General features: G+C 41.4%; 1 protein-coding gene across 2 annotated transcripts; it reads left to right on the forward strand.

The window, feature by feature from the left end:
* Positions 1–252: 252 nt before the first annotated feature.
* Positions 253–12,467, forward strand: C10H9orf153 (chromosome 10 C9orf153 homolog). 2 transcript variants are annotated; one of them, XM_060198926.1, is made up of 4 exons: positions 253–309; positions 6,072–6,159; positions 6,797–7,280; positions 11,895–12,467. In XM_060198926.1, the coding sequence occupies exons 2-4, from the start codon at positions 6,097–6,099 to the stop codon at positions 12,104–12,106; spliced, it is 759 nt and encodes a 252-aa protein (XP_060054909.1). In that variant the 5' UTR covers positions 253–309; positions 6,072–6,096; the 3' UTR covers positions 12,107–12,467. The 2 variants fall into 2 exon arrangements, with proteins under 2 accessions (XP_060054909.1, XP_060054908.1); XM_060198925.1 differs by lacking the exon at positions 253–309 and having other exon boundaries at positions 5,438–6,159.
* The last annotated feature ends 3,175 nt before the right edge of the window (positions 12,468–15,642 follow it).

Raw genomic sequence — 15,642 nt, forward strand, 5'->3', positions numbered from 1 at the left:
CCTGTATTTATTTTTAGAAGTCCACCTAGAGCAGTGAAAACTTGGTGACAAATAAGTAAATAAAATGCCTTTCCATTCTTCACACTTCACCCTTACCCAGAAAGATCATCTGCTGGCCCCCACTGGCATCTCAGCTGCTTTTATGCTCTTGGGGTTGCACACATGTCACAATGGATGGTTGTTCATGTGCTGAGCACTTAGGAAGCATTCACATGTGGCAGAGAATGAGTGAGACCCAGCCCCTGCTGCCTGCCCTGGGTCCGCAGACATACAGAGACGAACCGTTTACAGAAAATTGTAAAACAAGTGGTAAGTACAGCAACAGATAAATCACTGGGTCTGTTGAGTGAAATAGGAAAATTAACTGGATGTGTCAAGGAGGAGGAGGGGGGAGAGAAACACACAGAGAGATACAGAGAGGGACAGGAATGGGGTGAGAAAGAGGAAGAGAAAGAAATAGAGATTGTGCAAGCCAGAGCTGAAAGTTGAGATGGTGGCTGGGTGCCCTTCTATAGAGAGGTATGGGAGACTTTATCTCCTTCCAGAAGGTCACAAACTGGTCATGACTGAGCTGTATGTGCATCTATCTCCCTTTTCCATTGAGGACGTCTTCACAGACAGCCCTGCCCTCTGCCTGGATTCCTGTTCCCACAGAAATCACCCAGGAAGTCTGCCTCCCAACCCTGCTTTGGGATGTTGAGCTGAACAGGAGCTTCCTTCCTTGGGTTTCCATCTTTGGAAGCCTGGCTCCTCTCCACTGGGATTTTGTCCCACAGGTCAAGGGTTGTCACTTGGCTGAGTAAGCCAGAAGCAAACACAGGTTTACGCTATAGATCGCCCAGTTTGGTCTCATAAATAAATAAATAATCTTTTAAAATAATAAATGTGGGGCCAGGTGGTGGTGTACCTGGTTGAACATGCATGATACAATGTGAAGCAGGTCTGTAAGTGTCTATCTTTCCCTCTCTATCTCCCCTCCTCTCTGTTTCGCTCAGTCCTATATAATAAAATGGGGGGGGGGTCAGGCGGTAGTGCAGCAGGTTAAGCGCACGTGGTGCGAAGCGCAAGGACCGGCATAAGGATCCTGGTTCGAGCCCCCGACTCCCTACCTGAAGGGGGGGGTTGCTTCACAAGTGTTGAAGGAAGTCTGCAGGTGTCTATCTTTCTCTCCCATCTCTGTCTCCCCTCTCAATTTCTCTCTGTCCTATTCAACAACAACATCAGTGGCAACAATAACAACAAGGGTAACAAAATGGTAAAAATGGCCTCCAGGAGCAGTAGACTTGTAGTTTCGGCACTGAGCCCCAGCAATAACCGTGGAGGTAAAAAATAAAATAAAATGGGCTGGGGAATGGTCGCAGGAAGACTGGATTTGTGGTGCCAGCACCGAGCCCCAGAGACAACCCTGGAGGAAAAAAAAAAACAAGGGGAGGGGACACTGGGTGGTGGTTCACTGGGTTAAGTGCACACATCACTTGCTCAAGGTCCCAGGTCTGAGCCAACTCCCCGTCACCTACAGGGGGACACCTCATAAGCGGTGAAGCAGGTCTAGAAGTATCTCTCCCTTTCTGTCTTTCCCACCCATCTCAATTTCTCTCTGTCCTATTAAATAAAAATAGAAAGGACGAACCAGAGCAGCATGGTGGCACATGCAATGCTTGGGATTAACTCAGGACTTCAGGCTTGAGAGACCAGAGCCCTAGACACAGCACCATATCCAGGGCCAGCCCAAAGGAACTTTTTATTTTGGGGGAGGGGGAATGAATGGCTTATAATAAATACAATCATTGGAACATTGAAGGAAGCTTCAGTGCTGTGTGTCCGCACTCTTTTTCTGATTCTAAAAAAAAAAAAATGCAGGACTGGGAAGGCAATATAATGGTTATACAAAAAAATTGTCATGCCTGAGACTCAGAGCTATCTATCATCTATCTATCTATCTATCTATCTATCTATCTATCTATCTATCTATCTATCTATCTATCTTTATCTCTATCTCTCGCTAAAATAATAAAAAAAAATTGGAATAGCACAGAAAATTGAACAGGTGAGCAAAAAGGCATAGGTAGTCCAAAGAACCCTTACTGCTGCAAATAAAGCAAATTACCATGCTGTGTTTCCCTCTTGTGGACACAGAGCAGAATGCACCTGAGTAGAGACGGCTTCAAATCCAAAGGCATTTTCAGGTTGTATTCAAACGACCAGTCACTTTGCTGTCTAGAAACAGAGCCTCCAGTGAGGTAGCTCAGTAGTGGGCATGAGGTGTTGGGTGTGTGAGCTCCTGAATCAGTCCCTACCCCTAAGCCTGAATGCTACTGTAGGCTTTTTAGATCCTTTGCTAAGTACAGACATACCTTTATCAAGGAAGGAATACGGAGTATAGGAATACATATATTACCCAAAAATATATGAATTGTCAGAAAAGTCGTGACACATCATGATTTTCCCAACAAATAAATATTTTTCATCAGTTATTATATATATACATTTAATTTTTTATTAGTGATTTAATAATAATTGACAAGATTGTGGGATAAGCGGGATACAATTCCATACAATTCCCACTACCAGAGTTCCATATCCCCCCTTCTCCCCTCCCTTTTCTTCCCCTCCCCTCCCCTCCATTGGAAGTTTCCCTATTCCTTATCCATCTGGGAGTATGGACCAAAATTCTTTATGGGGAGCAGAAGGTAGGTCTGGCTTCTGTAAATACTTCTCCACTGGACATGGGTGTTGGCAGTTCGATCCAGACCCCCAGTCTCTTTCTTTCTTTTCTTTTTTTTGTCTCCAGGGTTATTGCTGAGGCTTGCACTGTGAATTCACTGCCCCTGGAGGCCTTTTTTTTTTTTTTTTCTATTTTGATGTTGTTATCATTATTGTATTGTTATTGCTGTTAGATAGGACAGAGAGAAATCGAGAGAAAAGGGAAGACAGAGAGGGGGAAAGATAGACACCTGTAGACCTGCTTCACCTCTTATGAGGCGACCCCCTTGCAGGTGGGCAGCCGGGGGCTGGAGCTGGGATCCTTAGACCGGTCTTTGGGCTTCGTGCCATCTGCGCTTAACCTGCGGCACTAGTTACTTCCCCCCACCCCACCAGCCCAGTCTGTTTCTATTTTTCCAGACTCTTTTTTTTGTTTGTTTTATTTTCCCTTTTGTTGCCCTTGTTTTTTAATTGTTATTGTAGTTCTTATTGTTGTCATTGATGTTGTCATTGTTAGGACAGAGAGAAATGGAGAGAGGAGGGGAAGACAGAGGGGGAGAAAAAGATAGACACCTGTGTTGGTATGCATGAGACCCCTTCTGTTTCATTTGGTTTAAATCCCCCCTGCTTAACACTATTCTATTTACATAACCACTTCATTCTATTTACATAACCACTGTTAACAAGTTCCACCCTCCCTCCAGGGCATTTGTGGTTCAGTGATAGGATTCTCGCCTAATCTGCCCCCTCCTTGTCACACTCTGATTTTCGCCAGTCACTTTTCTCTCCACCCTCTCTATGTCACATCCTGTTTCCACCCTACTTGGCAAGTATATATAAAGACAGCATTGTGAGTTTTACAGTACTGTACTTTGAGTTTAACTTAGCTCGTCTTAGATTGTGCTGCGTCCTGCATGAATAAAGAGATACTGCCTACAGCTCAACCATGAGTCCCTGGTCGTCTGTTACCCGCCCGTGAAGCCAGCCCAGCGAAAACAACATAACCCGTCGAAAACAACACACCTGCAGACCTGCTTCACCACCTGTGAAGTGACTCCCCTTCAGGTGGGGACTCGAACCGGGGTCCTTACTCTGGTCCTTGTGCTTTGTGCCAAGTGTGCTTAACCTGATGCACTACCACCTGACTCCCCTCCAGTCTTTCTATCTTTCCCTAGTGGGATAGGGCTCTGGGTAGGTGGGGTTCCAGGACATATTAGTGAGGTCGTCTGCCTAGGGAAGTCAGGTTGGCATCATGGTAGCATCTGCAACTTGGTGGCTGTCAACAACCCAATATTAATAGAAAAAGAGGAGCATGGCACACCTCACTTTCCTTTCTCTAGATGCAGAAATCCTGGACAGAGATAGGGAGTGCAGAGAACATTGAGTGATCCTCGGCCCTTAGGCCATTTGTCTACTCTTGATGGGATGACCTTGCACTAGGCTGCACAGGTTGAAATGCCTATCTGGACATAAATCAACATCACACCAATGTCATGATTAAACAATTAACTAGAATTATTATAAATTGCCTCCTTGTGTTTTTTTTACTCTATAGTCTGTGCATACTATATATATATATATATATATATATATATATATATATATATACATATATATATATATTATGAATATACTATATTCTGATGCACTGAGAATGTGTTCCAGGATGTAACATAGTGGATGAAACATAGGCCTCTCAGTCATGACATTCTATGTTCAATCCCCATTAGCCCATGTACCAGAATGATGAACTAGTTCTCTTTCTCGTTCCTCCTATCTCTTCTCATGAATATATATATATATGGAAAAGTATCCTAGTAAAGTGCAGATGCAATTTAGTCACAGTTGAAACATTTCCCAAAAGTTCTTGAGGACATTGGAAAGATTTAAAAATGTTGCTGAGTGTTATGATGATAAAAGTTACCAATATATCAACATATAAATAAATAAGTAAATAAACAAATACATTCCTAACACTTTACTTTGATTTAGACACAGATTTTTCTGAAACTTTGGTTAGGGGCAACACTTTCTATCTTTTTTTTTTTTTAACACTTTCTATCTTTCTTCTTTTCTTTCTTTCTTTTTCTCTTTCTTCCTTTCCTTTTTGTTCTTCTTTTTATCATTATTATTGTTGCCACCAGTTATCACTTAAGCATGGTGCCTGCATGATGAATCCACTACTCCTGGTAGCCTACGTTTTTCCTCTTTCTTTTCCTTTTTTATTTTTTCTTTATTTTTTATTTTATTTATAACTACAGAAAGAAATTGAGATGAAAGGGGGAGATAGGTGGGAGAGAGAAAGAGAAACACCTGCATTCTGCTTCCCTCCTGCAGGTGGGGAGTAAGGGCTTGAATCTGGGTCCTACCTATGGTAATATGGGTGCTCTACTGCGTATGATGCCACCTAGCCCACTCAATAATTTTTTTAGATTCTATTTATTTACTAATGAGAAGGATAGTAGGAGAGAGAGAGAGGGAAAAAAAAAGAGAAAGGGAGAGAGAGAGAGAGAGCCAGACTTCACATGTTGTGCCTGGGATTGAACTCGGGACCTCATGCCTGAGACTCCAATGCTTTGTCTACTGCACACCTACTGGACCACAGCATTTTCTAGAGTCTATTAAATTGAAAGTATAGTTGATGGCTGGGGAGGTAGCATAGTGGTTATACAGAAATACTTTCATGGGAGTCAGGCGGTAACACAGTGTGTTAAGTGCACCTGGTACAAAGCTCAAGGACCAGCATAAGCATCCCAGTTGAAGCCCCGGCTCCCCACCTGCAGGGGAGTCACTTCACAAGCGGTGAAGCAGGTCTGCAGGTGTCTATCTTTCTCTCCCCCTCTCTGTCTTCCCCATCTCTCTCCATTTCTCTCTGTCCTATCCAACAACAATGACATCAATAATAACTACAACAACAATAAAAAACAAGGACAACAAAAGGAAAAATGAACAATTTTTTTTAAATAAAAAAAAAAAAAGAAATACTTTCATGTTTGAGGCTCTGAAGTCCCAGGTTTAATCTCTGGCATCCCGATAAACCACACCTAAACAGTGCTCTGCTAGAAAAACAAACAACAAAACCGAAACAAAAAAAAAAGTTATGAGGGGCAGGGATAGATAGCATAATGGTTATGCAAACACGCTGCCATGCCTGAGGCTCCAAAGAAGTCCCAGGTTCAATCCTCCCACACCACCATAAACCAGAGCTGAGCAGTGCTCTGGTTAAAAAAAAAAAAAAAAAAGTTACGTTCAAAGGACTATTTTCCCAGTAAACATCCAAATAGAATTAAGTTGAAGTAGAAATCTTCCAAAAGTACTTGAGTGTATTATGCAGCTTACAAAAACGTATTATTGGGTGTATGTTTTAGGAATTAAAGAATAAATCCCAACACAATGCTTAATAGAGATATGGACCCCACCGATGACAACCTGGCAGCAGAGTCTCCCAGCTGTTTGGTATGTACTCACAACGCTACAGACACTGGAAACTTTATATTCACAAATTGTAGAGCCAGGGAGTCAGCCTAGTTGTAGCAAGAAACTCCTCCTTCACCACAAACTGTTAAGTTTAGAGCTGGAGATATCTCAAAGACTTTAGAATCCAGGTCTAACCATACACTTTTGTTTAAGTGATGTATCTAAATAATAATGCCCCAGGGGCCAGGCAATGGAGCACCTGGTTGAAAGCATACGTTACTATGTTCAAGTACCTGGGTTCAAGACCCCAGCTCCCACCTGCTAGATGGAAGCTTCATAAGCTGTGAAACACTGCTGCAGTTGTCTCACTTTCTCTCTCTCTCCTTCACCCTCTCCATTTCCCCTCCCTCTCTCAATTTCTCTCAATTCTACCAAATAAAAAATTAAAAATAGGAAAATAAAAAATAGTAAATAATACCCCCTTTGGGGAATGAAAATCAACCTTTTGTTCCTTTCTCAATCCCTCCATTAGCTTGACCTCATTAGGAAAGATACCTTCCACAAATAGCCTGGGTTATTTGCTATACTGTTTGCCTTAGGGGCTTGTGGGTCTCTACCACAGGGCTATATATTTGTCAAATGCATGACTCCTCCTCTTCTTTTTTTAAATCCACAGCTTCCAGAACTGTATGTTGCTGCAGACTACTTTCACAAGGAAAAGAAGAAGTCAAATCTCTTGAAAACAAGGGGTATCTCGCCCAGTGAAGCGAAGAAAACTCTTCATCAGAACCTCAGTGCCATGTTATTTGGTGGACCTGATTCGAAAGAAGACCAGCCAGCTCTGACGTGCACACTGGTTAGAAGAGAAAAGCCAGAATCCATGACAGATCTCCTCCACCGCACCTTACTGACTGATTCCCTGTCACTGATGAACAAACTCAACAAGTCCAAGCAAAGACTCCTTCAGAGAGGGATTCCTCCCCCCAAGCACAGTTTTCCTTATGATATTTTCTTTGAACACACCAACACTCTAGCACTGGAAGCTCTACATAAGAAGATCAAGTTCACCAAATCAGTGTTCAGGCATAGTCATACTTTAACCACCCAAGGAAAAGTTATCTCAGATGACAGAGTCCCAAAATACTTACTGGTTGACCCAGGTAACTTACACAGATGATATCTTGAAAATGAGTGGGCATCATTTTATAAAATTTACCTAGATGTCTTTTTTTATCTTAAAATTTTTTTTTTAATTTATTCCCATTTATTGCCCTTGTTTTATTGTTGTAGTTATTATTGTTGTTATTGATGTTGTTGTTGGCTAGGACAGAGAGAAATAGAGAGAGGAGGGGAAGACAAGAGAGGGAGAGAGAAAGGCAGACACCTGCAGGCCTGCTTCACCGCCTGTGAAGCGACTCCCCGGCAGGTGGGGAGCTGGGGGCTTGAACCAGGATCCTTATGCCAGTCCTTGCGCCTCGCGCCATGTGCACTTAACCTGTTGTGCTACCGCCCGAATCCAACTAGATTTCTTTTTTAATTTTTAGTTCAAGCTCATATAATTTGAGGAAGGTGATTTTTTTTTTCCAATCTATATAACTATTTTAAAAATGTAGGTTACCAGGCAGGGGAGACAGCATAATGCAAAAGACATTTGTGGTGCTATGAGGTTCTGAAGTCCCAGGATCAGTTCCCAGCACCACCATAAGCCAGAGCTGAACAATGCTCTGGGAAAAAAAAGGAAAAAAATAGGTTACTGGGGCTGGGTGGTGGTGCAACTGGTTGAGTGCAGTTACAATGCACAAGGCCCTGGATTCGAGTTCTACCAGTCCCCATTTGCAGGGGGAGAGCTTCAGGAGTGGTGAAGTTGAACTGTACATGCCTCTCTGTCTACCTCTCTATATCCTCCTTCCCTTTTAATTTCTCTCTGTCTCTATCCAAAGTAAATAAATACTTGAAAAAAGTATTTATTTAAAAAGTAAATTGAGTGATCCGGGAGGTGGCACAGTGAATAAGGCGTTGGACTCTCAGGCATGAAGTCCTGAGTTCAATCCCTGGCAACACATGTAGCAGTAATGTATGGTTCTTTCTCTCTCTCTTCCTATCTTTTTCATGAATAAATAAATAAAATCTTTTAAAAAAGTAGATTAATATAAAAGATTTGAGAGCTGGGCTGGGGAGATAGCATAACGGTTATGCAAAAAGACTTTCGTGCCTGAGTTAGCATAGGACCCAAATTTAGTCTCCAGCACCACAATCCCTAACACTTGAGCAGTGCTCTAGGAAAAAAAAAAAAAGTATATATATATATATATATATATATATATATATAGTGTAAGCCTGGGGGAGAGGGGCCAAGTGCCCCCAGTTGAGCACAAACATTACCATGCACAAGGACAAGGTTTGAGCCCCTGCTCTCCACCTGCAGGGGGGAAGCTTCATGAGTGGTGAAGCAGGTCTGTAGGTGTCTCTCTGTCTCTCCCTCTCTAGCACCCCCTCCCTGCTCAATTTCTTTCTGTCCTATCTAATAAAATAGAACCAAAAAAAGCAAATGTATTAAGTAAAATAAATAAAAGGTCACCAGGAGCATTGGATTCATCATGCAGGCACTGAGACCCAGAGATAACCCTGGTGGTAATAAAAAAAAATAAAATAAAAACAAATAAGATCAGAGATAACAAAATAGCTCACTTGGATGATGTGCTGCTTTGCCACGTGCACAACCCATTTGCAAGCCCAGCACTCATTGCACTGAAGGAAGTTTTGGTGCTGTGGTCTCTTGCATTCTCTCTATGCCTCTCTGTCTCATTCTTTCTATCTGAAAAAGTTGATTCAGAGTGGTAAAGTTCCAGAGACAACCAAATCAATAGGTAAATATGTCTGATGCTGGGCTAGCAAGATAGCTCCCCTGGATAGTGAGCCTGCCTTATCCTGTGCTTCACTGGGTTTGAGCCCAGCCCCCAGCACACTGGAGGAAGCTTCAATGATGTGGTGCCATTACGTCTCTGCCTCTGCCTATCTGACAAAGCTAGTTCTTGGTCATGAAGCCCTAGTGACCACACACACACAAAAATAATAGTAAAGGCCTAATGAGGTCCAGAGAGCTCACCAGGTAGGGTGAGTGCCTTACTATTACACACAGCCCAGGTTTGAACCCAGGCATCACATGGGATGAACTGTGGCAATGGAGGAGGAGCCGCTGGTACTGGATGTGGTGTCTCTTCCTCCTTCTCTCGCTTTTGTCCCCTGCAGTCTCAGTGGAAAAGTGGTCAGGAGTAGTGAAATTGTTCATGCATAAGGCCTTGGCTTCAAAAATGAGAGAGAGAGAGAGAGAGAGGGAGAGCTGGCCAGGTAGAGTGCCACACTGCCTCAACTGGCAGCAGAGGAGGCTTCTGTGTTGTGTTTCTCACTGTGTGTCTATCTGAATGGAAAAGTGGCCTGGAGCAGTGAACCTGGACTGCAAGGCTGGCATCTTCCCCAGTCAGAAACCTCTATGGCCCTGAAGCCAGTTTTTTTTTAAACAAAATATTTATTTATTTTAATTATATATATAATATATAATTATTTATATAAATATAAATTATATATATATATATATATTTGGCTTACAGTGGTTCTGGGAATTGAACCTGGGACCTCAGAGCCTCAGGCATGAAAGTCTTTTGCAGAACCACTATGCTCTTCTCAACTCTAATTATTTGTTTATTAATTTTTACTGGAAAACTAATCAACTCTGGGTTATGGTGGTGTGGAGAGATTGAACCTGGTATTTTGTAGCCTCAGGCATTATTCTTTTTTGTAACCACTGTGTTATTTTCTCCACCCATCAGCTTTATTATTATTATTTTTAATAGATTTTTTATTTATTAATTTATTTCCTTTTTGTTGCCCTTGTTTCCATTATTGTTGGTGTTATTATTGTTGTTGATGTCATTGTTGTTAGATAGGACAGAGAAAAATGGAGAGAGGAGGGGGAGAGAAAGACACCTGCAGACTTGCTTCACTGCCTGTGAAGCGACTCCCCTGAAGGTGGGGGCTGGAACCGGATCCTTATGCTGGTCCTTGCGCATTGCGCCATGTGTACTTAACCCGCTGCGCTACCACCCGACTATTATTATTATTATTATTATCTTTATTTATTGTATAGAGATAGCCAAAAATTGAGGGTAGGGGGAGATAGAGAGGCAGAGAGACACCTGCAGCCCTGCTTCACCATTCGCAAAGCTTTCCCCCTGCAGGTGGGGACTGGGGGCTTAAACCTGTATCTTTTAACATGTGCACTCAACCAGGTGCTCCACTCGCCCCCCTCCTTTTTTAAGGAATTGTTTATTTGGGTAGAGGAGACAGCATAAAGGTTACGTGAACAGATTCTCATACCTGAGGTTCTGAGTTCCCAGGTTCAATCCCCCACACAAACATCAGCCAGAGCTGAGCAGTGCTCTGGTAAAAAAAAAAAAAAAAATATATATATATATATATACACACACACACACATATATATATATACACACACATATCTATATATATGTCTCTATCTCTATCTCTATGTCTATCTCTATCTCTATCACAAGGCACAAGGATGATCACCAGGGCTTGGTGTTTGCACAACTCTACCATTCCCAGTAGCCATTTTTTTCTTTATTTTTTTTTTTTTTGATAGTCGGTGAGAGAGATAGAGGGGGGAAGAAACAGAGAGACACCAGCAGAACTGCTCCACTGCTCATGAAGCTTCCCCCACTGCAGGTGGGAACTGAAGGCTTGAACCCAAGTTCTTGTACATGGTGATATGTGTGCTTTACTGGTTGAGCCAACACTTGGCCTGGATTTATTTATTAACTAGATAGATAGATAATTAGTAAGTGCCAAGGATTAAACTGGGGACCTCATGCTTGAGAGTCCAACACTATCTCCTACCATCCAAGCCATTGAAACCAGTTTCTTATTTGAAAGATAGCTATAGATGGAATGAACATCATAGGTCCCCCTAAGTTTATTAAGCTCCCTCCTTCCTCCCAAAACATTTTTTTTTGACTTAGGTTATTTTGGGGGCCTTGGTGCCTGCACTACTAGAATCCACTGCTCCTGGAAGCAATGTTTCTCTCTTCTATTGCCTTTTTAAAAAAATATTTATTTATTCCCTTTTTTGACCTTGTTGTTTTATTGTTGTAGTTATTATTGTTGTTGTTAGATAGGACAGAGAGAAATAGAAAGAGGAAGGGAAGACAAAGAGGGGAAAGAAATCGCTTGTGAAGTGACTTTCCTGCAGGTGGGGAGCCGGGGTTTGATCAAGTTCTTACTCTGGTCCTTGTGCTTTGCGCCATGTGCGCTTAACCTGCTGCTGCCCGACTCCCCCCCCAAAAAAAAAAAAAAACTTTTCATAAGAAATGTGACTTAAGCGCAGGTGGCGCAAAGCACAAGGACCAGCATAAGGATCCCGGTTCGAACCCTGGCTCCCCACCTGCAGGGAGTCGCTTCACAGGCGGTGAAACAGGTCTGCAGGTGTCTATCTTTCTCTCCCCCTCTATGTCTTCCCCTCCTCTCTTGATTTCTCTCTGTCCTATCCAACAACAACGACAACAACAATAATAACTACAACAATAAAACAACAAGGGCAACAAAAGGGAATAAATAAATAAAATAAAAAATATATTAAAAAAATAAAGAAATGTGACTTAAGTTTACCCAAGGCTTATTCTTTCTATGAAGCATCTCTAGATAATTGAAAGTTACAGGCTATCGGCATCTGATTCTTTGAAAATATGATTTTTTTTTTCCAGAAAAACAGTTCATGGACCTGAAGGACCTGGAATGGAGATATTACAAGGGGCTTGTGAAGTGGAAGCATAAAACTTCATATTCATTCATAGACATAAAATACAACAGTGAAAGAAGATTTGTGGAGAATCAGCTTACGCCCAATATTATTTTACCTCCTCTAATTGATAAATCTTTGGTCATTTATCCTCATATTGGTTATCAAAAAATGTAATTTTTCCTTAAATGGAATGTATGATTTATTAAATTATCTTGGGTGATGATTTTGGTTTTTGGAGAGAGCACTGGATTTATACATGAAAAGCAAAGGATCTGTGGCACCATGAAACACAGGAGTTGAGTCTATGTAATAGTCATGCAAAGTCCAAAACTGAACCATTATGTGAAGTAGAAGATCCAAACCAATCGACTAGGATAAGACCTGTTTTGAACCTGTGGCGCCCATCTGGACTAAAGTTGAGGTAAGATCATATGAGAGAAATAGGCGCAGATGTCAGGGAATTATCAGATAAGAATAGCTCCTACTTTTTACAAGAGCACATGAGGCCCATTAGTAGAAAAATAAAAGTGGTAAACTCAACAAATAGAAGAATTGACACCTGAGAAGTTAATTTCTCACAGACCCGAAAAAGGAAGTAGTATCCAAGAAACAAATTCATGGAGTTTGAAAAAGAAAATCTTGAAAATGAAGAATATCATCTTTGAAAATAATATCAGGTCACTCATAAATTACCTCTGTGATATATTAAATATATGTAAAGCAAGGGTCGTGACAGAGAAAGACTTCTAGATTGCACTGCAATAAGATGAAGGAGGAAATTATGAGAATATAAAGTAATGCTAAATAAAATGAGAAGTTAAGAAATGAATTCAATAAAAGTTACAAAATAAAGTTGGGAGAATTGAAAACAGATGATTTTTCAAAAGTGTCTTTTTTTTCAGAAATGAAACCTTGAATTGAAAATATCACTGACTAGTAAGGAAAAAAATTTGAAATCTAGAAACACTGTAACAAGACCAGCACATTCGGCACCAAAGGAATATCTGATCTACAAAATAGAGAAGTTGGATTATGTATAAAGAAATGGCAAAGGAATAGTGGAACTTCAGAAGATGGTAGTATTGCTGTTTATACCAAAAAACCGTTCTACTAATGAGAGAAAACAACTATCAAGTTGGAATTCTCCAACCAGTTATATTCTCTTTACTGAGTAGGTAAAATAAATATATTTCAAAATATACATGTGTCAAACTCATCTACTACTCATATACTCTGAGAAAGCTTGTAATGATAAATTAGTAATAATACATATCACTACAAAGATATTGATTATATTTCTATATTATGCTTTCCAGTACTCTAGAAATTTTGTTTCTATGTCAAATCCTGAAGTTTTTGATTTTTTTAATTATTTTTTTAAATATTTATTTATTCCCTTTTGTTGCCCTTGTTGTTATTGATGTCATTGTTGTTGGATAGGACAGAGAGAAATGGAGAGAGGAGAGGAAGACTGAGAGGGGGAGAGAAAGATAGACACCTGCAGACCTGCTTCACTGCTTCACTGCAGGTGGGGAGCCAGGGGCTTGAACTGGGATCCTTCTGTCGGTACTTGTGCTTTGTGCCGCCTGCGCTTAACCCGCTGCACTACCGCCGACTCCCTTTTTTTTTTTAATTTTTAAAATGTAATTATTGGGAGGTAGCGCAGTGGATAGAGCATCGAACTCTCAAGCATGAGGTTCTGAGTTCAATCCCCAGCAGCACATGTGCCAGAGTGATGTCTGGTTCTTTCTTTCTCTCCTCCTATCTTTCTCATTAATAAATAAATACAATCTTAAAAAAAAAAAAAAGTGGTCCGTGAGGTGGCGCAGTGGTAAAGCATCGAACTCTCAAGCATGAGGTCCTGAGTTTGATCCCCGGCAGCACATGTGCCAGAGTGATGTCTGGTTCTTTCTCTCTCCTCCTATCTTTCTCATAAATAAATAAAATCTTTTAAAAATGTAATAATTGAAACAAACTGTTAGAGGGCTGAAGAAGTAATTCACTTGAATAATGTGCTGCTTTGTCCTGTAAGTTACTGAGGTTGGAAACTGGCTTCCACATCATTGAAAGAAGTGTCAGTGCTGGTTGATGTTTTGTTTCTTTTTTTCCCTCACACTCTACCTCTCTTTCTCTGTCTTAAAAACAAACAAACAACAAAAACATTCTTAGAAACAAAAGCTAAAGAATCGATTTGGGAAGTGGCACAGTAAATAGTGTTGGACTCTTAAGCATGATTTCTGAATTTGAACCCCAACATCGTATGTGCTAGAGTGATGCTCTAGCTCACCACCACCACCACGACCACCTGCCCTGCTCTCTATCATTAAGAAATCAACAAATCATAAAATAAAATAAAATAAAATAAAAGCTAGGGCTGGTGAAGTAGCTGTATTGACGAGTGTACTGCTCTGCCATGTGCGTCAACCAGGTTTGAGTCCATCCCCACCTGAAAAAGTCATCTCAGAGTGGTGAAGGCCTGCTGATCTTTAAAAAATAAAGTTAAAAAATTAAAACAGGAGTCAGGAGGTAGCTCAGTGGGTTAAGCGCACGTGGCGGGAGGCGCAAGGACAGGCTTAAGGATCCTGGTTGGAGCCCCAGGCTCCCCACCTGCAGGGGGTTCACTTCATAGGTGGTGAAACAGGTCTGTAGGTGTCTTTCCCCCTCTGTCTTCCCCTTCTCTCTCCATTTCTCTCTGTCCTATCCAACAATGACAACATCAATAATAACTAAAAGGGAATAAAATAAATTTAAAAAATTTATAACAATTGGCTGCAATGGTGGGTCAGTGATATCTTGCATGTGTGAGACCCTGTTTTCACTGCAGCACCATAAGAGAGAGAGAGAGAGAGAGAGAGAGAGAGAGAGCAAACCCAAAATTGAGTGATTTTGTTAAACCCACAACAGCAAATAAAACCTTAATAGCTAACTAGACTGCAGTTTCAGCAATGCTAATTGGTGAGTCTGGAATTTCCTAGTCATTGCTAGATAGGTCATCTCCCTAAGACTCTTTTGGCCCAGACACCAAGTTGCAGATGCTACCATGACACCAGCCTGAGAGCAGATGATCTCACCAATGTGTGCTGGAACCCAGCCTCCCCTGCCCCACTAGTGAAAGATAGAAACAGGCTGGGAGTATGGACTGACCTGCCAACGCACATGTTCCATGGAGAAGCCATTGCAGAAGCCAGACCTTCCACCTTCTGCACCCCATAATGATCCTGGATCAGTATGCTCGCAGAGGGATCAAAAACAGGAGAGCTTTCAAGGGAGGGGATGGGATACAGACTCTGGTAGTGGCAATTCTACCACTCATCCTATAGACTTGTCGACATTTTTTATTTTATTTTAAAAAAAATCCTTTTGCCCCTCAAAGGAAGGTGACTTTGCCCCAAATAATCCTTTTTTCATTTGTGACCTCTCTGTTTAAGTGCACCATCCCTGTCTTTAAAAATATTCTTTTTAAAAATATTTACTTATTCCCTTTTGTTGCCCTTGTTTTATTGTTGTAGTTATTGATGTTGTCATTGTTGGATAGAACAGTGAGAAATGGAGAGAGGAAGGGAAGACAGAGAGGGGGAGAGAAAGACAGACACCTGCAGACCTGCTTCACCACTTGTGAAGTGACCCCCACCCCTGCAGGTGGGGAGCCGGGGGCTCAAACTGGGATCCTTAAGCCAGTCCTTGTTCTTTGCTCCACCTGCGCTTAAGCC

Source organism: Erinaceus europaeus, chromosome 10, assembly GCF_950295315.1.
Source record: "Erinaceus europaeus chromosome 10, mEriEur2.1, whole genome shotgun sequence".
Lineage (NCBI taxonomy): Eukaryota > Metazoa > Chordata > Mammalia > Eulipotyphla > Erinaceidae > Erinaceus > Erinaceus europaeus.

Bases quoted from the DNA above. Each gene is read 5' to 3' on its own strand.
- C10H9orf153 (XM_060198926.1), top strand. From the start codon at position 6,097: ATGCTTAATAGAGATATGGACCCCACCGATGACAACCTGGCAGCAGAG. The intron at 6,160-6,796 runs GTATGTACTCAC...TTAAATCCACAG, and splicing joins CAGAGTCTCCCAGCTGTTTG to CTTCCAGAACTGTATGTTGC. The intron at 7,281-11,894 runs GTAACTTACACA...TTTTTTTTCCAG, and splicing joins ATACTTACTGGTTGACCCAG to AAAAACAGTTCATGGACCTG.